The sequence below is a fragment of the Chelonia mydas genome, chromosome 3 (genome assembly GCF_015237465.2).
Source record: "Chelonia mydas isolate rCheMyd1 chromosome 3, rCheMyd1.pri.v2, whole genome shotgun sequence".
NCBI lineage: Eukaryota > Metazoa > Chordata > Testudines > Cheloniidae > Chelonia > Chelonia mydas.
The window spans coordinates 202,275,523-202,297,182 of record NC_057851.1 but is presented as its reverse complement, the minus strand read 5'-3'; the positions used below and the strand labels follow the sequence as shown (position 1 = coordinate 202,297,182).

General features: G+C 51.7%; 1 protein-coding gene across 5 annotated transcripts in view; it reads right to left on the bottom strand.

Moving 5' to 3' along the window:
• The window catches only part of SYNDIG1 (synapse differentiation inducing 1), a 101,617-nt gene extending 80,366 nt beyond the window's left edge, over nucleotides 1-21,251 (bottom strand). Inside the window, exons 1-2 of one of the 5 annotated variants that reach the window (XM_037896356.2) lie at nucleotides 20,783-21,251; nucleotides 75-622 (exon numbers count right to left, since the gene is read on the bottom strand). In XM_037896356.2, the coding sequence (XP_037752284.1) occupies nucleotides 75-539 (465 nt within the window). In that variant the 5' untranslated portion in view covers nucleotides 540-622; nucleotides 20,783-21,251. Of the gene's footprint in view, nucleotides 1-74; nucleotides 623-19,049; nucleotides 19,282-19,932; nucleotides 20,072-20,306; nucleotides 20,544-20,647 lie in introns of those variants that run through there. The other 4 variants (XM_037896358.2, XM_037896359.2, XM_037896360.2 and 1 more) reach the window with 4 other exon arrangements.
• Nucleotides 21,252-21,660: the final 409 nt, after the last annotated feature.

The following is a 21,660-nucleotide window of genomic DNA, read 5'->3' as shown; positions in this document are numbered from 1 at the left end:
TCATGCCCCTCCCACATCATTCAAAATAACACCCCCCAGCATCCCTCTCCAACAGGCAACATGCAATATCTGACCTCCAGCTCCTGGAAATCCTCATCTTCCTCCACGTCATAGGAGAGGGTGTGGATCTTGATGTCGTCACCGGAGAGGTCGATGAACTTGCTGTCGGGGTACTCCAGGCTGTCCTTGGTGGGGGAGCGGTCCTCGATGAAGGTGGTCTCACAGCACTCGGCGCTCACGCTCTCCCCCCAGGAGCGCAGCACGTTCTCCGAGTAGAGGATGATGTTGGGGCGATAGTGGGACTCCACCGTCTGCTGGAGCGTCTTGGGGTCCAGCAGCTGCTGCACCGGGTCGCTCCTGCTTTGAGCAGCGAGATTGCCCGCAATGTGGCTCTGGTACTGTGGGGCTGGGTACACGGAGACCAGGCCATCTCTGTTCTCCGCCATTAAGTTCCTGGTGTTAATTAAGCCATTCTTTTTCCCAGCTTCAGCGATTTTACCGTGCATTAGCACACCGGTCTGTTCTAGGAGCCCATCCATGCTGGTTTTTTCCTTCCTCCCACGGGGGTCTTAGCTGGTCACTCGGAAACACTGGTCACACTGGAGTAACGGCTCCCATTTTCCTGAGGGGGGGTGTGAAATAAATACTAACATGAAAATTAAACATCAGGACCTCCCAAATCTGCATCCGACCCCTGATAGCAGGTATAACGACTGAAGCAATAAGAAAAGGAGTACTTGTGGCACTTTAGAGACTAACAAATGTAGGCCCCGATCCTGCCAGCCGCTCCATGCAGGGAGATCGCCCGGCCCACCGGAGCCCCGAGTGGGGACTTCCCTGGCCTTTTCTAACCGAGTCCTTTTAAAGCAAGACCTTAACGCAGGGGTTCTCAACTGTGGGGCGGGACCCCAAAGTGGGTCGTGACCCCGTTTTAATGGGGTCACCAAGGCTGGTTTAGACTTGCTGGGGCCCATGGCCGAAGCCCGAGTCCCACTGCCCAGGGCTGAAGCCAAAGCCTGAGGGCTTCAGCCCTGGGCGGTGGGGCTCAGGTTACAGGCCCCCTGCCTGGGGCTGAAGCCCTTGAGCTTCGGCTTTGACCCCCTCCCCCCACCGCCCCCTGGCCAGGGGTGATAGTAACTTTTGTTGTCAGAAGGGGGTCGCGGTGCCATGAAGTCTGAGAACCCCTGTAGTTTAATGCATGGAACAAGAGGGAATGCCCAAGCGGCGTGCCAAGCCGGCCTGCGGTTTATGTTTTCGCACTGGGCTGTGCCATGCCAAAAGGAGGATTTCAACTAAGCATTAACCCTCAGGAGAAACTCCACACTCATGGCACAAAACCCCATGAGCATCCACCACACCTTCCCCTGTCAAATTAACAAAGAACGGGAAGAAAACACAAATCTTGGAATCTGGCCTGTCCTGTTAGCACAGAGAGTGTCAAAGATTCACACCCCCCCTCCCCCACACGCTTCAACCGGGACCAGGGTCAGTGAGAGACACTTTGCTAGGAGGGATCCCGTGCCCCCCCTGGCCCGGTAAGCTGCCCTGAGCTTCAGAGGAGTTCAAAGCTCCCTATGACACCACCTACCAATGACACCACTGGGTGGATCATCCTAGCGGACCGAACCCTCAACCTAAAAGCAACAGCAGCTACCACTTGGCTTGAGCCAAAGCACCAGGCCTGTTAGCTCGCAGCCAGTAGCAGGCTTGTAAACCTCGCAGACTGAGCCGCCATCAGAGGGACAGAGCCATGACACAGGGTTTCTTGTGCCTCTCGCTGAAACCGCTGGTGCTGACGGCCATCGGAGACAGGATAAGGGACCAGATGGACCAGTGTGGCAATTCCTGTGTGCCAGGCATGACATGTATGGCATACAGGTCGATTCAGGTCCTCCCACGTTGCTGACAGAGCCAAGACATCAGGTTCCAAGAGAAACAGCAGGGAACGTGGTGGCGTGACAGGGAGGGATGTGAAAGGCAGGGCCCGCACCCACTGCCTGGCTGGGGTCCATCACCCAGAATGTTTCACGCAGCGGTTGCATGGCAAATGCTTTTCACTTCACTCGCACGCAGCCCACACAATGCCTGCACCTCACTCCCACTGGATGGAGAATTTCCTATCCTGGTGTGCACTCGCCACATTCAAAAACACAAATCCAAAAGCAGGGTGAAGTGAAAGCATCCATTGTGCTTGCCCAGACCTGACAGCAAATGGATTCTTGTAGAGCTCTCAGGGTTCCTGGAAGGGGATCATTATCTGTTGAAATTTCAGGCTTTTGGTCTGAGGAAAAGGGAAATGTGTGTGTTTGGGGGGCAGTTTCCCTTCAAACTGACTGAATACCACCTGAGTGCAAGGGATTACATCTATCCCAAGGAGCTAATGGGACTCGGTTCCTCCAGGGATCACCACAGATCTATAGCGCGGGTTTGTGTGTTAATATTTCCAGCGGGACCGCCACACTAGCAGTTATTTTTTCACCCATCTCCAAACAATTCCTCATCCAGGGAAGCTGCTGTTTATGGATGGAATGTGGGTTTGGGGAGTTGTTTCAGGCAGAACTGGCTTTCACTTCACAAAGGGTATGTCTACACCGCCATTACACACCTGCGGCTGGCCTGTGCCTGCTGGCTTGGGTCACGGGGCAGTTTAATCGCAGTGTCGACACTCCGGCTGCAGGCCGAGCTCTGGGACCCTCCCACCTCGCAGGGTCCTAGAGCCCAGGCTCCAGCCTGAGCCCACGTTACTCCAGCCTGAGCCCGTGTTACTCCAGCCTGAGCCCGTGTTACTCCAGAATTCGATAGAAGTGCAGTCAGCAATTCTGTACGTTCAGGCACTGCCAGCCCAAAGCAAACCGCACAGAGCTAGGGAAATCTTCGGCCCTAAGAGGCAAAGCCGCACAGCTGCATGTTAGCAGCTTTGCCATCAAAATAAAAAAATTAAAACAAAAAATTATATAAAAAAGTAAACATAGAGCAACCTTGGTTTTAAGTGCCCCTAACGTATTATTGTTATAACTACAAATACTAAAAATTCTTTAAAACAACAGTTCATTAAAATTTAAAAAATTGGTAACCCACTAAAATCACTAAAGGTTATGTGCTTTGTTTAAAGTTAGCCATAAAAATTAAATAAAATATATGCTTTAAAGCAGTTTGGGGAGCTTTTCTTTAAGCAAAGAGCTGACATCTAAGCTCCCCATCAGCTGGGCAAAAAAAGGGCCCTAAAAACCCGGCTGGTGATCACTCAAAGTCATCTCAAACTGTAAATAACTATACCTAAAAATGTCCTAAACCTATCGCGTATGTGTGCTTAAAATCTAATGCATAGCAGTTTTCAATAAAAGCACGCTTGCTTGTATCAATCATTTATCAGACAGATGAGCTGTGCCCGCCATTAATTTATTCCCCACACCACCTTTAAAAAAATAAAAAATAAAAAACAGTTAAATTACCACTGCTTTGGATTCTAAAAAACCCTGGGTAACACCAGGGCATCTATGGCACAATTTAAGAGCCCTGCAGCCCAAGCCAGCCGGCACAGGCCAGCCACGGTGTCTAACGGCAGTGTAGACGTGCGGTTAGTGTCAGCGTCATCAATGCGGCACGGGCCAGCCAGTGGGTGAGAACACAGGACCTACAGACCTGAAAGCAAACACGCCTGCTGCTGGAGCTAAAGGACGAATGCCCCTTCATGGACACAGTCGTAGCCTCGTCAACCTCTTATGCAACTCAGCCTCTAGAAGAGACCTAATCCATCCCTTCTAGCTAGTGGGGTTACATCAAGGCACTAGAAATCAACAGGGCGGCTCATCAGGCTAAGAACACTTGTTTCTGGCCCAAACACCTCCTTCTAGGGAGACCTATTTGCTTCTAATGCAGCCTGTGTAAATTGCTACTTGAAGTTCACAGGTATCCAGTAAATCAACAGGAGCCCAGATGATCTCTCCCCCGCAGTCTGATCCAAAGCCCGGAAAAATGTATTAACTTCAGTGGGCTTTAGAGCAGGCTCTCCAAGACAACCCACCCTACTGGGAGGATTTCACTCCCGTGGATTGTCTAGAGACAAAGCTGCATTCAATATCTTTCTAATTAGAGCTTCTTTGCCCTCTCTCTCCATTCCATGTGAACAAGGGGAGTGGGGAAATCCTGTCATGGAGTGCCCATGACAAGCAAAATCCCAGTCTTTCATGCTGGTTTCCTCTAAACAATTCTAGATTTCAAATATTTGCTGTCCCCTGCCTACTTGCTGGAGATATTTAAAACACTTGTAACAGCTGCTCTACGGTTCTTTCCGCTGGGGATGGTGCAGGAAATTTGTTTACAGTACAAGAAAGCTAATGTAAATAGGTTCCAATTGCTGCCCGCTGCTTGGTTTCACGGCACTGGGACCCTCTTGGTTTAACATGCAAAGAATACACTTTATTCCTTTGGCTAACAGTTCTGAACTTGCATGAGGGCAGGGTGGGTAGAATTCCACCCTGGTGGATGCCCATGGAGTTGCAGCAGGAATGAATTTGGCCCTAAACCTGTAGAACCTAGTGAGAATATTTAAGCTAGTTTCCAGATTAATTTAGCTCGGGATTTGAGGGTCAGTTTCACCGAAGGATTATTTAAAACCCTTTTCAGTACAACTAACATGAGACAATATTAGAGGAGTCAGAAAAGGTGCCTTGTCTTTATGATTAAAACTCGTTTAAATGAGTGATGCTCATCATCCTGCAAAACAATCAGCCAATTTTCTCCTCTAGCTCATGCCAGTGCAAAGCAGGAGTCCCTCCACCGATGCCATTGCAGTTACACAAGGGTAAAAGTGGCATGAGTGAAAGGAGAATCGCTTCCTCAGCTTGTACGTAAAGCTGGCGATTTGAAAGCAGCAATTATGGCAACCTGCATGGAACTTGCAGGGCAGAGCACAGGTTGCAGGAGGGAAGAGTTTGAGGAAAGCACCAGGAAGTCAGTCTGTGTGCACATGGCTGGAGCGCTGGCTGAAGCATCTCTGTAAATAATTATTTTAATAAAGAGCCAGTTTAGTTTTACAGGCATGAAGTCATCTTATGTTCTCACCCAGAATGCTGTACATGAAACAGTGATGGCGAATGGCACATTGGAGACCCACCTTTGAGTCTGTTCTCACTGAGCTTCTGGACAACAAATGTGTCTTTAAGAGATCATTATCAGTTTGAGACAGCCCTAAAATTGAACCTCTCTTCAGTATTTGATATTCTGATGGGCCTCTGAATTTCAAGCTACCCCTTTGCTGTGAGAAAATGAAAGGAAAAACGCCGACTATTGGTAACACACAAAGCTTCAATATTTCTGTTCAGCTGCTTTGTAAAACTGCCCCTTCCCTCCCCTGAGGCTGTGGGACCTCCCTTCAAAGGCACGGGGACAGCCATCAGCTGGGGAAACACTCACTGGATATCTGCCAGGGAGCAGCGAGGTAGGTAGCAACAGGGTCCCAGAGCTGGCACAGAACTCCTATCCTGATGGCCCTGGTCTCTCATGGACCCCCAGGCTTTGGAGCCTGCTGTACTGGGGGGTAGTGGAAAGAGGGCCCTGTCTCCCCAATGGAGATTTCTTCCCCCTCAGATTCCTCCCACATGTTTTCCTGTGGGAGGAGCCAATCGGGCCATCATTTACTGGGCAGTTCTCTAAAGGGACCTCTTGGACAGGAGTCCCCAGGCTTGCCTTCTATAACAGCAGTTTACTTGGGCATCGGGCTAAACACATGGAGGGACATCGGTGTTGAATATCCCTCCCCTTCAGGAACAGCCAGCCTAGCTCCCTCTAACTTCCTTGATAAGAATATTCATCTAACAGGAACTTGACCATCACTGGGGCCGGGACCCGGGGTGCCAGGTCTGCAGCTGGCCCTAAAGAATCAGTTTCAGCAACAGTATAATAGTCATTCACCGCAGCTCTTCCAGAAGGTCCTTCTCGACCAGTGGCAACCTTTCCTCCAGTTGGCTCAGGCAAGGAACGTAAACACAACTGAGCCACGCGTCGCCATGAGCCAAGCAAGTCACCTGACGTTTTGCACCAGTCTCACCTTCTGTGCTCAGCAAGGGACATCTCTGAGCCTCGGATGGCTTCAGAGGAGTTCCAGGAGCAAGCTGGCCAAACAACCCTCTGATGGACGCCATATGGGGCGGTAGAGAAGCAGCATGGCCTGTTGTTAAGGCACTGCCCTGGGACTCAGCAGACATAGGTTCAAATTCTGGTTCTGCCACAGAATGCCTGCATGGCCTTGGGCAAAACACTGACTGCCTCTGTTCCCTGACGACGACACGAGGATAATAAATAACCACTTGCCTGTTCCCACAGTATGCTCTTTGGAGGCTGTCTCGCACTGCATATATATATACACACACACACAATGCCGAGCACACTGGGGCCCAGATCTTGGCTGGGGCCTCCAGTCGTTACTAAGATACAAGCAATTTCTGATTGAATAAACCTCTTTCTACAGTACAGGATATCGTCCAGAAGCTGCTCTGAATGGTTTTATAATCTGCCTTATACCACTTAGTACTCCTCTAGCATCGGTATGTTTTTGTCTCTTCAGTTAGTGACAAAGGAAAGCGAGACAAGGAAGGCACAGAAACATTCTCACTTTCTGATTAGTTCTCAGTATCAGACATCATATGCTGGGCTAACCATTGTTCCCTGGATATTGCAGCTTTTCCCATTCCCTTCTCAGATAGAAAAAGTGTTCTGGTTCTCGGTAGAGCAGAGTGAAATTTTTCAACCAACCATTGCCCTCTGCCCCGTGGCTGGCGTCCTGACACGCATTTGTCCACACACACAGAGCCACCATGTAGAAATGCTGACAGGAAGCTCCACAACTGGGGCATTATTTAGGATAAAATGTGTACGTCAGGCCGTGCCCAAAAATAACGCACAGGGTGGCCGCTGTTGTGCCCGTCACCTGAGTGGCTTCACTAATGTCGGGCGAGCAGGACCCACACCTCCGGGAGGTCACGCCGCCCAACAAAGAAAGTCTTGTCTGTGTCAGTAGGACTTGGGGAAATGCAGTTTCAAACCACCTTTATCTCTGCCTTCAAGTTCACCTGTCAGATTCCCTGCCTGCTTGCTGTAGGCGCTAATATTGACCAGATAACGATCAGCTCCAGGTGCCGGAGTCTCATCCTGGGTTGTTATTTACAACAGCACAAGCGAGCGTGAAATGTTCACCATCTCATCTGGCCGAGTGTTAAACACACTTTGGATTTGAGTGGGGACACAATGCGGCGGCGAGTTGGGCCACTTACAGCAATGGCAAGATCAGTGACATTATCCTCGGGAAAGCACCCAGACAATCCTGCCTCCAGCTTCCTGGGCCTGGTCCCCCGCGGTGGCTAGGGAGGGCTCAGAGAAGTAGTGGGACTGGAGAATCCGGCAGTGCACAAAGCGGCCTAGATTTCCAAGGTGACTAGTAAGGTCTGAGGACCCAACTCGAAACACCATAAAAGGTCCTGACAGAGGCAGGGTATTCAGAACTTTCCGAAAACTAGAGCCCGTAATGGGTCTCAAATCACTTGTCACTTTTGGAAATGAAAGCCATCCTCCAATTCTTCTCCCATCCCAGGGGAGAAAAAGAGGTGTGGTGCTGGGGAACACAGAGCAAAATTTTCCTAAGTGCCTAAGGGCCAGATTTTTAAAGGTATTTAGGCACCTATCTCCCCTTGAGTCAATTATAATTTGGACCTAAGTGACTTAGGAGCCAAGTGACATTTTCAAACTTGACTTAAGCACCTACATCTCATTGAAAGCCGATGGGATTTTGGCTGTAAGTGCCTAAATCTTTTGAAAATCGGACTTCGACACCTCAGTCACTTAGCAGAGGTGTAGCCGTGTGAGTCTGTAGCCACAAAAACAACGAGGAGTCCGGTGGCACTTTAAAGACTAACAGATAGCTAGCCTTTAAGGTGCCACCGGACTCCTCGTTGTTTCAGTCACTTAGGTGTTTTGAAAAAAAAAAAAAAAAAGGCCAAACAATGGCCACTGTAGTTGCTGCGGGGATCGTGGAGGGTATGTCTACACTATGGCAGCACAGCAATGGCTTTATGGCACCATAACGTAAACACTTCCTACCTCAGCCAAAGGGGTGTTTCCATCATCATCGTTAATCCACCTCTCAGAGGCAGGAGCGAGGTCAACAGAAGAATTCTGCCATCAACCAAGCCATGTCTACCCCTTGGGTTAGGTTGACCTAACTACATTGCATACGGCGTGAGATTTTTCACAGCCCTGAATAGTGTACCTTAGGCTGATCTCGTTTAAGCATAGACCAGAGGCCAAGTTTGGTCTCCAGCTAGGAATGCCACACCAGAAGTTCCAGACCTTAAAGGTGAAGTAACACGTACATTTCTTAAGGCGCCGCTCTCCCAAGAGCGTTTTGCCATTGATTTCAACACATCCAGGGCAGAGCTAATGACTAACTGGCTGGCGGCCACCCACTTGAATTAAGATCCTAAACCAACAGGCATTTTCTTAAACAGGAAGGATCACGTGGTTGGTCCACTTTGAAATCTATGTCTGAAATTACTGCAAGGATGAGAAAATGAACCGTATTTCAACTCAGCATTCCTATAGTAACAGGGCTAATGCGTTCCCCTAATTCAGAGGTGATTCTCAGGTAGTGATCACCCAATGTTCTGAGCACAGACTGGGTGAGATGCTTGCCTCTCTTTATTTGAATAGAGTGACAACAAAATACTAAAAGGTGTCACTGATTGCTTTTGAGGGGAAATTCCTGAGCTGCGAGCCTCTAAGCTTTAATCAATAAGCAACTTGAATGCCAACAAATTTTGTTGTGCAATAGAAACAAGGTCAATAGACACCAAGGGACTCAAAGAAGAAACAGAGTTATCTATTCATTTCTCAACAGTAAAGCAGCAAGGATGAGCCATCAGCAGACAGTCTCATTCCAAACCCTCACAAGTCCTTTGTATTTCTGAGCCACAGGCTTAGCAGAGTTAAACCAGACATATTTCAAAGGCATATGACGACCAGCATTTTGAAGCAAAGATGAAGCACCTGCCATGGCACTCACCCTTCCTGCTATGCATGTGCAAACAGAGTTACAGACAATTTTCTTAGCTGTGCATGTGTGTGTGTCGCTTTGTGAAGACGGAGTCTGGCAGGTCTAGCCCCCACCCCGTATTAGTCCATTGGCCAAAGGAGCCTTGTGTGACATTATGAAAATTCTCAGCCTATTCATACAGCTGGATGTGAATTTCTTTTTACGAAGAGCTTTGTCATCAAAAAATGCTGATTCATGAACACTTTTGGTTGTGATGTTACAGGGCCAGTTGGCAGAGATCTCCAAGCTCCAAACAAAGTTGGGAAAAAAGTTACTAAGTTGTTGAAATACTTTGTTTTGTTCAAAACAAAAATGCCAGGTTTCGGGTTCTCAGTGACTTTCCATTGAGACATTTAAGCTAATGAGTTTGGAAATAAAAAAGGCAGAACACTTCAAAATTATTGAAACAAAACGTTTTACCCTTAAAAAGGTGGGGTTTTGAATGAACGTTTTCAAGATTTTTGACCTTTTCATCTCTAAATGATCGACTTTAAGGGTGTGAGTTTCAGAAGCACTCATTGCTGGCCTAGCCCCCCCCCCCCCCCCCGCCGCTGAAGTTGATGGGAGTTTTACCATGGATTTCACTGAGGGCAGAACTCAGCCAGTGCTGAGCACTTCTGAAAACCCTCACCACAATAAATAACCTTCTACATAGATTTGGTTCTTCCGGGGGGTTTATTAATCAATTAGGATAGAGTTCCCCAGAATATGGAGTGCACCCTGGGAAGACTAGCTAGAGCAACACAAATAGGCCTCTCAACTGTTCTCCAGAAACTCAGCTTTCATTTACAAAAAAAGCAAGTCTCTAGCTGTCCTGGTTGTGAAAAAACCCTTGAGAACGTAGCCTGAATGTAACCAATGCAGGTGTCTGCCTGAGTTTGCAGAGAGCCAGAAACAATCTCCCTCAGAAGCATTTGATTTCAATGGGTCTTAGTGATTACATCAATCAACATTAACTATTTCATGGCTCAGCGGAGCATGTGAGGGCTTGTCTACAGGGGGAAATTCAGTGGCTTAATTATACCACGATAGTTATACTGGCATATCTCCCCACGTGGGCATGCTTCTTCCAACATAAGAGAGCCCTTTTCCAGTTTAGCTTATGTCACTTTGAAAGCAATATAAACTAAACTGGGAAAAGGCTCTCCTATTCTGGAGTAAGAGTGTCACACAGGTCATTAGCCTGGTAAAACGACAGCGGTACAATTCATGTAGGCAAGCCCTAAGAAAGGGGAAGATGTATCCTATTACCAAACTCAGCCCAGGCTACCTGCACTTTCGGCAAGGGGCACAATCAGTTTCATTTGCCAACCTTTGGAAAGCTGGGTTCTACAGCAGGACATCGCTGCGTTAGGGATGGGAACAGGCTGTTAGTTGTTTCTGCACCTCTCTGATGAAAGCTGAGTTTCCTCTTCAAAATTAGAATCAGAGTTCGCTTCTAAAATGCACACAAATGAATCAGGGTCCCAGCTAGGATGGAAATAAGGGTCCAAATGCAAAGCTAAGGGGGGTGCTTGGGTATGAAATAAGAAGCGTCTACGCTGGGCCTTCACTTGGGCTTTAACACTGCCACCCTGTGTGCCGCAAAGTGGCTTTTATTTCAGCCTGGTGTGTCACCTGGAGTGACCATAATGACTTCTGCCAAACTGCAGGTCAGGGAGAGACTTAAAATTCTCACTCGTTGGGCCAGGGACGGTCATTTCCTCAGTGTTTACAACGCCTAGCACAACGCCTAGCTCTGGCTGGCCTCTCTACGATGCTACAATATAAATAACAATTATCAGAGCTCATTCCCTTGCTAAAAACATATTGCTTTCAATTCAGATCCTCACAGCCCTGGCCCCACGAAGCCAGCAACCAGAGCTCTGACATCCCGGCTGAAGATCTCTTTATTGCCCCTTTATCCTGTCTCCCCATGTCACCAGCTGATCCTCCTTTAGCAGGAAACAGCTGGACGTGTTTCACCCCAGCGTTCCTCCTTTGGTCGTTCCTGCTCCCTATGAAATCAATGCTGAACTCCCCACCGAGCTTGATGGGAGCAGGATCAGACCCTCCATTAGCTAGGGGGGCTGTGAAAAGGGGGCACCTGCCCCTTTTGCACGGAGCATGCTCCCCGCGCAGGACTTGCAGCTTCTTCTGATGGCACAAGAGCGCAGAATCAAGCCGGGATGGTAAGCTTGGATCCGCTGCGGGGCAGGTCGCTGGGCTACTGACAGGTGGGGCTGAGCCTTGCCTGGACTTTCAACGCTCAATACTTGTTTGGTGAAGTTCTAACTTTGGTAGGATGGTAAAACCGGAGGCAGTCTGATGTGCTTGATTTTGTTCTATGTGTGCTGTTAGAAACACTGGTACGGTCCGGCCAGCGAACATCGGTACAACTCCACTGCCTTCCACGGGCCCCTTTTAGTGACCCCTCTAGCTGCCTGAGGGGTGACTTCAATGCAGCTGTGCTGATTTACACCAGTTGGGGATCTGGCCCCATTCATTTCAGTACTGCTGCTCCGGCGGACACCCCCTGGGGCTCGGGCTCCTGGTGTATAATTGCATTCACTCGGGATAATGGAAGCACACTAGCACTGCCGCTAATTTATTATTGACATTGGCTCCTCTGATCTCTAGAGCTCCCCGGCCGCAGGGGAGTTCGCTGCCCGGATCGTAGGCCAGGATCACATACTCGCGGAGCCGAAAATGCTCCTTGCCCAAGTCCCCAGGCCAGGCCACAGCGCAGGCTACTTGGGCTGGCAAGAGAGCTCAGCGGGCAGCCCTCGCCCTGAAGGAGACTCTGAACGTACCTGCACGGCCTGGCGCTGCTCGCAAAGACGGGCTGCTGCCTGGAGCCTGAGCGAAGCTGCCGACGGCGGCTGTTCAGAGCTCTGCCCTGGTCATTAACACCACCCTGACGAGCGAGTCACGTCTGCCCATCGAGGATGGAGGTGGAGGGAGGCTCAGCGGGCACGCCGCACGCCCGTCAGTACCCGGCCCGGGGACGCTACTGACCCAACCAGCGGCCCAAACTGGGCGAGGAGCCCTGGCCCCGTGCCGCCTGGGGCACATTGCGCAGACGTGAAGAAGAGCTGACAGGCTACTCTAACTACACCAACCCAGGCTTCGTGGAGGTCGCTGCTGAGCCACCCCCCAAACACACACATCTGGCAGCGTCCCTCATCCCAACCTGCAGCCCCCGGCCAGTCCAGGCCCCGCACTGACCATGCGTGGCCTGGCTCTGCGAGGCTGATAAATGGAGGCCATGAGGCCAAACAGTTTTTCGCTTGTGAAGGCAAAGCGTGCCTTGCCCCAGCGCTCCCGAGGGGACAGCGGGCTTGCTCATGAGCGCGGTTGGCTTTTCATAGCTGCTACCGGTTCAGACATTCAGGCTGAACTGCTGTGTTTTGTCTTGATTTTATTAGTATTTGTATGACAGAAAAACCTAGGGGCCCAACTGCACTCGGGGCCCACGCGCTAGGCCCTCAGCAGACCGGTAACAAGGGACGGGCGCTGGCAGTCTAAATGGACAACGGGTGGGAGAAAGGGTCACCCAGAGCCAGAACCCGCCTCACCCGCGGCCCTGTCCAGCGTCTCACACACGAGCCCAACCTGCCTCCCCTCTTTAGTTTGGGCAACAGTGATGCGTGTTCCACTCGCAGCTCTCGCATTCCCCAGTCTGAGCGCGTGCAGGGCCGAACAGCCCGGGCACAGGGACCAGCGGGATGCCAGCTGAGGATCCTCATGCATGCAGCCCCCCTGAACGGTGCAGTATGACCTGTGTCTAGACAAGATAGGACTCCACTAAACAGGGGTGGAGAGCAGAGGAAGGCGGAATCAGTCCAGCATCGCAATCCCTGGCTTTTCCCTGTGGTATGCATCTGATAGAGGGGGAGCACAACAGAGACAATATGCCCAGAAGAGAAGGGAGTGCCCTACCTTGGTCTCAAGACTGCAGCCTGCAAGCTTTATGCTCTGCCTCTTAACAATCAAACCACATTGCAACAGCAGCAGCTGGTGCTGCTAAGTTTGCAAGGCTCTAAAGATGCTACACAGCCTACTCTGGCTTGGCTGAGAAATTAAACTGCCCTTTGCTTTTCCAGCACAGGTAACAAACTCTGACCTACCTGCCTGCAGCTGAAAGCCCAGACCCATTCATGGCAGACCCCTGATCAGAGTCTGAAGAGAGACAGTCCAATGGAGGCTCAGGTACATTCAGAAAGGTACCTCCCTGCTGCCTCCCCCCGGCCCCAAGGTATTATTGACATCAGCTAGTAGGGTGACCAGACAGCAAGTGTGAAAAATCGAGATGGGGGTGGGGGGTGGGGGTAATAGGAGCCTATCTAAGAAAAAGACCCAAAAATCGGGACTGTCCCTATAAAATCGGGACATCTGGTCACTCGATCAGCTAGGCTCATCCTTCTCTTCACTGATTGGCAGCTCAGTTCTACTGCTCTGCTCACACCTCCCCTTTTCTGATCCCGCCCCCAGAGACAGTGTGGGTCTCTTAGCTCCGCCCACCCCGGCCACGCTCCCCTCTGGCTGGGCCTGGGGTCACTCAGACACTTGACGGAGATGTTAGGGGGATGCGCTTTGGAGCGTCCTGAAGAGAAAAGTATTTCTTTTTCTTTGGGAAAACACAGGTATGCTCACTTTATACGCTAGAGCCTTCCCCTTTGACTTCGCTGGGAGCCCCACTTAGGTCTCTACAGCGGAGTCTGCCCCCCTGGAGATCTCCTCCTTTATTCACTAGTAGCAGATTTCCAGACCGGAGGCAAGCACGAGGCACTGATGTACTCTGAAACCCGGCAGGACACCCGTCCTTCGCTCGAAGGAGGCCATGCACAGGACGGCCAGGAACACCAGAGTCTTCCTGCAGAAAGGAACCTCGCAGTCAGCAGCTGAGGTCACTTAGCCAAGCAGAAGGAAAGCAAACTGCCCTGCCTTGCACTTTTGGAGCCTGCAGATACATCTGTTCTCTGGTGTGGATAATTGAATTCTTAATTGTAGGGAAGGACAAAGTGCTGCTCTCATTCAATGCAGTAGAAATCCAAAGTGACTCCACGGGCTCCTCTGTGCGTAATTAAGAATTCATCCCATACACCAGAAAACAGGTCAAATGAAGTAGAAAAATTCTACCTTGGTCCCAGACTTCACCTCACACATTCAAGGCCAATCTGACCCTTGCTGTAGATTTTAGCAAGGGCCAGAACTGGGCATTCAATGACAATTCAGTTGCAACCTTAACTCTGCAGGGTCACAATACCCAGCACTTCTCAATATCACTGAGAGATAAATTCAGATCACATTTACACTGACGCAGGGCCCAAAGTAACTCCGCGTTCTTTTCTTCTACTCTATGCCAGTGCACCCATCACTGTAGTATTTGAGCAGCTTAAAGGGGAAGCAGTGTGACCCTGTGGCTAGGGCACTGGATGAGGACTCAGGAGACCTGGCTCCCATTCCTGGCTCTGCCAGTAGCCTGCTGAGTGACTGGGGGCAAGTCATGTCACTGCCCTGTGCCTCAGTTTCCCCATCTGTAAAATGGGGGTTATAATACTGACCTCCTTTGCAAAGCACTGATGTGAAGTGCTAGATAAGAGCCAGATAGTAGTTATAGTGGAACTACCCTGCACTTACATTGCTCCTCTGGAGATGGACTTCCCTCCTGAGACCTTGTGGGGTGAGTTACCAGGGCTTCTCTCCTCGCTAACTATTATTGTGATTTATGTTACAGTAGCACCACTGAGATCAGAGCCCACAGCGCTATACTCTGTACAAACACACAGGAAAAATCCGTCCCTGCACCGAAGACCTTACAGTCTAAACACACAAGACAAAGGATGGGAGAAAAGAATTGCTATTAACTGCCATCTTGCAGATAGGGAAATGAGGCAGAGATAGATTGAGGCCCAGGTCCTCAGAGATATTTGGGTGCCTACCACCCACTGCCATGAATAGAAGTTAGGGCTTACATGTTATCAAGGGTCTCCTCCTGGGTCTCTTCTAGAAGAAGGGAGGGGGGGAAGCTTAGAATTGAAAGCAGGCCTACTGGCTTTCAGGCCAATACCTTCATCACAAGCCCCTCCTGCCTCCTAGACATGAATGGTACCAGTGGTCCTTGTGCACCGCCTGCCTCGTCACCATCAATGGGCAATTTGCTGTAGGCAGCATGGTAAAGCAGATCCTGTTAGAGATAGGAACCAATGGGCCAGCAGTCTGATCTCTCTGCCCTGCGTGGTCGGGGCTGTTCCCCATCGTACAGGATCAGCTGTGACCTCGCACAATCTGTTTAACCAGCATGAACACTGAGACGACAACGGTGATGATTCTCCGGGGTAATCACATCTGTGGTAACCACTCGACCAGATGTTTAGGTTGATTGACAAGGCATTTAAATGAATGATGTCGTATCAGACGACACCCCGAGCAAGATCACAGTTTGCTTCAGAGGTGACGTATACAGCAGGTCAACCGCAAGCCGACAGAAAGAGGCCAATTTAATATGCAAGGTACCTTTCCGCCTCTTCTCCAATTGGTGCTCTAGGGGCTGCTATTGCACTACAGCTGGCCTCACACCTTGTGCACGACTGCCGGGCTCAGTCCTGTGAACTCCTACCAAGAGTCTCCAAATTTACACTATTTTCTCAATTACATTTTCCAAAGCAGCCTATAGAGGCAAATCCACTGTCACTTGTAACAGAGCCAGCCCACGGAATGGGCCAAGGTTTCTAGAAACTGGACTGGGACACAGGAGACCTGGATTCTATTCATCTCCCCACCACTGACCTGCTCTGTGACCTTCACCCAGTTATGTCACACCTCTGTGCCTCAGTTTCCCCTCCCACCCACCCCATTTCTGTCTTGTCTATTTTGACTGGAAGCTCTTCAGTACAAGGACTGCATATGTACAGAGCTTAGCACAATGGCTTAGCACGACCCTGATCTCAGCTGGGGCCACTAGGTTCTACCGTAATACAGGTAAGGACAGAGCAGAGGATGGGAGGCGCCAATGGAAAAACAGGGAGACAATTCAGAATTAATGCTCCCTCACTGGCAAAATACAAATGTATGAACTGACTTTGCCAGTGAAACAATTCACTGGTACAGTAAAATAGCTAATATCAGTCTATCAGGGACAGGAGAATTAGATTAAGCTGACACAGTCAGGGCAATAAAACAGAGCTTGCTTTATCAGGTTTTTAAGCAATTACGGAGCCAGAAAGAGACAGTGGTGCCAACGTGCCATGCAATAGGAACTGAAACGGGGCTGGGCTGTAACTGGAGTGCGACAGGACAAGCTAGGGGAGGCACAAGGAGAGGAAGCAGCGAAGAGCATGGGACACAGACAGAATTAACCAGAGTCAGGTTGAGTGGGGCCTGGGCACAGCCTATAAGGCACAGGTAAACGCATTCAGGGGCTGGTCCGAAGCCCACTGAAATCAATGAGAGGCTTTCCATGGATTCCGCTGGGCTTGGGATCAGCCTTTATGGATGTTTTTTAGCTCCCATACTGAGCACGGGAATGGGCCCTAGAAAGCCGAGCACAGCTGACTCAAACCCAGAGCTATCGTGGAGCCAGCCTAGCAGACCCCACCACGAGAGCAGGAAACAAGGGCCTAAGCACCTTCCCCTGCCAGCATGGCCAGACGGGATGAAAATTGGGTGGGTTCCCGGCTCGGAAGATGGGCCATGGGAAGATGGTGGGTGGGACTGGCAGGAGCAGAGCGCACATCGTCCTCCCCTGCAAACCAGTGGGAACCCCACGAAAAAGCGATGCTATCTTAGGGCTGCACCCCCCTTTGGAGCTGTGCTGGGGGTACCTGCAAGCAGGGGAAGCCCTGTCAGCAGCCAGATCCCCTAAGATCTCTGCAGGGCTTGAGAATAACCCCTTGCTTCTTCCCTGGGCCAGGCAAGCACCAACCACCCACCCACCAATCTAGTGGAAAATACACAAGGAACCCTGTGGAGCTCGCAGCCACTATGCAGGTTTCTCTGGGAAGAGAAGAAGAAACAGGCCCAGTGCTCCAATTCAGCAAAGCTGAACTCCCCCGACTTCAAATTAACACACACTCAAATGCTTTGTTGAATCGAGACTTCAGTGCTTAAAAATAAATTAAAGAAATTTTGCAGGTATGTGTGTGGGGAATAGGGACCTTTACAAAGGCTAATGCATAGATATATGCAATAGGGACAAGGAGGGGTCTGTATAAGAATAGCCTGTGTACTGCAGGCATACAGTGACATCCCACATGTACTGCATTGCTATTTTGAAATGCAGTCTTTGCAGGTGCAATGAAACCCAGTGCCGTCTTACACTGCTGCGATGACACTCAGCATGCTTTGCTGCGTCCTTCTGGCCAGATCCTTCGCACCGCCCCATCTAAAGCACTCGAGCGACACTGATTTGTGCCAGCTGAGGATCTGGCTTTTTGTTTTATTACCACCGAACAGACTGTAATAGCTCTAAGGTTCCACTGCGTTAATTACACGTAGGGAAGTTTGGTTAAAGGATGTATTATTTATTCTGTGTGTCCGTATGCCCAAGCATATACACAGACTTATTGCATCTTGGTTGACCCAAAGTTATTAGTTATTTCTAATATTAAAACTTCACTTTGTTTTTTTCTCCCCCCACTGGCACAATGAAAATCATGACCTGTCCAATTCCTGTTTCCTAAGAAACACAACAAGGATGCACACAAAAATTCTGAAGTCAGCAACCCTCATTGGCTTTGCAGTTTTAGTTTAAGAGCAGATCAAACTGGTTTTAACACTGTCCTGGACTGAGACATTTATGGCTGAGTTATAAATGCCTGCAGATAGGAATCGATAATAGAAAGGAAGAGAAGCATTTCAGGGCACTAGTGGGCATTGCTAGAATATGTGACACCTTCTGATACCATCCTATGAAGCCAAAACATTAGGAATACTGAACGCAGAATTCATTAGGTTAAATGAAATATGCTGCAGATATACAGTGCAACTGCATTATACCTGCATTTGTGTAACTAAGAGCTTTAGTTCTGTGTATGATTTATTAAGTAGGTGGTGGTGGAGGAATGCAATGTTCTTTTGCTTGATTGAATTTATTACAAATGCATTTATCTTCCATAAACACACACACGAGCTGTAGATACAAAATTGTGGCTAAAATGTCACCTTGACCAGTAAAATGAGAATTAATTTATCTTGTGGGGTGGCTGAGCTTCCAACCAGTATGAAGAGACTCCAAAGGCTGCTAGTTTGAGGTAGACAACTCATTAACAATAATTAACACTAACTAATTCATACAGAATGGATACAAGTGTATTCTTCACTCTGGCTGCAGCCTACGACCCACAATAATCCCCTGGAAAATGCCAGTGAGCACATCTTCCTGGGTTTGAGACCAGCAAAGCATCTTTCAGTGGTTGTTCATGCCCAGTGTCAGAGGGGTTCACAGCTCATTTTTGAACTGAATGTTTAACCCCCTCAAGTTTAGATTTTTCACAGGTTCTTTCTTGCCTCCCCTTTCTTTACTTATCCTTAGTTGTTTATCTTTTTTTTTTTTTAACTTTTATTCTTAGGAGTCAGAGCCCATTAACAAAATACAACTGGATATACCTTTGCACGCCTCATTGCTACAGTTTTTGTTGCAAACAAATCGTGCTTTGCAGACGACACAGTATAAACTATACCTACAAACCCTTGTCCTCCCTTCTGACAACACCTCAGTTTCTGATTCGGAACAGCGGGCGCTCCTGGAGTGCCTTCACAGAGAGACCTTAAAGCATTTTGCACATTGTCCTGAATTAAGCCTTTGGAGACCCGTGTGAGGTAGCTGCATTCCCATGTTACCGACAGGAAACCGAGGAGCGAAAGGGTAACAGACTTGCCCTAGATCACACAGCAATCGGTGGCAGGAGAGACCCACATTTCCTGACTCTCAGGGGCTGGCTTCACCCACCCGCTTCCCTCCCCCGAAGGAACCGGTTCCTACCTGCGAACGGAAGGAGAAAATCTCTTCTTCTTGCAGAATTATTCTGCTTGCCCAGCAGCCTGGGAACACTCGCTGTGCTCACACGACCAAAGCCCGCTCCACCTTCCCCTTAGTCAGCCACCTCCCTGACACCTGGTCCGTTGTGCATTGATCCCCGGGGCAGGCACCGCCGCACTCCCCGCTGGCAGGGGCGATCCGCAGCCGGGAGCCGCGTCTCCCCAGGCAGGGAGCCCCCCGGCAGGTGGCCTGGCCGGAAAACAAACTTCCCCTGGGTGTTTAGCTGGACAGTCTGGCGTGTCCGCCCCGGGCGCCGCGCCGCGCCCTGCATGTTCCGGGCACCGGGCCGGGCATCGCGGGCAGCTTCCCCCGGGACAGCGCCGGCTCGGGACCAAGCTGCGCCCTGCGGCCCCCCCCCCCCCCGGCAGCCCGAGCCCCGGCGGGTTTGGTGCAGAGAGCTGGGGCGGGGGCCCCGAGGGAGGGGCCCAGCGCTTGTGCCAGGGCTGAGCCCCCCTGGGCCGGGCAGTTCAGAGCCTGGGCGCTCCGCTGTGAAAACAAAACCGCTGGAGCCCAGCACCGCTCCCGTGACAAGGGGAGCCCCGGGGAGCCCCAGAGACAAGGGGGGGGGGCAGGAGTCAGGAGCAACACGTGCAACCCCCCCCCCCCCCATACACTCACACCAGAGCGGCGGCGGCCCGGCGGTGACAGGCTCCACCGCCCGGGGAGCGGGGCTGGGATCCTCCCTTCGGCCCGGCCTGCGCGCTGCCCCGCCGCCCCCGAGCGCGCAGCCCCAGCCGGGGCGCATCCCCGGGGCGCGCCCGGACCCGCGTCCCCCGCCTGCTCCCCGCGGGCTGCGCTGCATCGTGCCGCGGCCGGCGGCGCTCACCTGGTCCGCAAGGTGACCCGCCTCCAGCTGCCCCGCACACGCCGCGCCCCGCATGGCAGCGCCCCGGGGAGGCCGGGCTGCGGGCGCAGGGCAGAGCCGGCGGGCAGGAGGCGCGGGCGGCCCCGCATGGCAGAGCGGGCCAGCCGCCCCGCTGCTGCCGGAGGCGGGGTGCCCAGCCGGGAGGGGCCGCGGGCAGGGAGGCAGGGAGGCGGCGGCTGCCCGGAGAAGCGGCGCAGGTTCGAGGAGAAGAACCGCGGCGGCCGCTGGCGAGGCTGGCCGGGGACTGACCGCCCTGCGCAGCTCTCCCTCCCGGTCCTAAAGGCAGCCCGGCCCCGCACCGGCCCCGGGCCAAGCGATCCGGCTGCTTTTCCTACCAGCTCTTCCTCCCCGCGGCTCTGGCCCGGGGGGAGGCTCCATGCTGCCCCCCAGGCGGCCCCGGCCGGGGGGCTCTTGCAGAGGATTTCCCTTCCCCCGGGAATTCCTGCTGCAAAGGGCGCCCGCCACCAGCCCCGTCTAATCCGGGTTAATTGCTCTCCCCCTGCAGTTTCCTTGCAGAGCCCGCAGAAACGGGGCGCTCGCTCTCCGCACTCGGCTGGTGTCACTTCGGTTTGGCAGGCGCTGAAAGTCCCGCCGGGAATCGGGGCTGGGGGAGCTGACAGTGCCCCCCCCCTGCCCTGGAGCAGAGCCAGGGCGAGCTCCAGAGCTCGGCTCTCACCGACAGCCGCGGGCCACCTCCGCCGCCGTGCCTGGCTAATCTCCGGGCACCAGCAGGGCTCCAGCCCTGCCTGGCCTGCTCGCCAAACACAGGCAAAGCACCGGCTTTTAATTTCACGTCTGCAGTACAGCTCACCTGCAGGGCTGGCTCCGCCGGCTGCTCTGAAACACGGACCCGCCTCCACCTGGGCGAGGGGCCGGCGTGTCCTCTTGGAACGGAAAAGGGCCGGCAGGGCTCCATGCTACCGAGCCATGACGGGGCTTTCGGGGCCAGGGTCCACAGGGCGCTGAAATCCGTGGAATGACTCCCCTTAGCTGCAACAGGCTTTGGCTCATGCCCAGACGCCGGTGTAAGTCAGGGTAAACTCTGCGGAAGCCAGCTGCATTACACCCATGGCAAACCCCTGTGAGGCCAGAATGAGCCTGGCAGGCTGCTCCCCAGCCGGGCGGTGGAAATCCGTCAGACCGGAATAGCCGGCGGCCCCACTGCCTGAGAAACCCGGCCGGGCCGGGCACAGCCGCAGAAACAGGCCACAGGGAGCTGGCTAGCGGGAACAACCCTTCCCGGCAGATCTATGGTGGAACCGGTTTTCACTGCTACTTCCTAGGACTCCTTCGGCTGTAAACTCTTTGGGGCCGGGCCCAGCTCTGTTCTGTTTGTACAGTGCCGAGCACCACGGGGTCCTGGGCTCTGACTGGGGCTCCCACACGGCATGACAATACAAACATAAGGATAGTAGGAAAGTATCAGGGGGTAGCTGACAATGAGGAGTCCAGTGGCACCTTAAAGACTAACAGATTTATTGGGGCATGAGCTTTCCTGGGTAAAAAAACCCACTTCTTCAGATGCATGGAGTGAAATTTTTTAAGGGTAGTAGGGTTCATTGATTCCATTGCGTGTCACTTTCCACCACTGTCAGCATTGCTAGACCAGCCACTTGGGTAAAAGCTTCTCTCACCATTCTGGACGCTTCAACTTTTGTGGCTTAAAATTCTAGCACGAGGTCCCTGCCC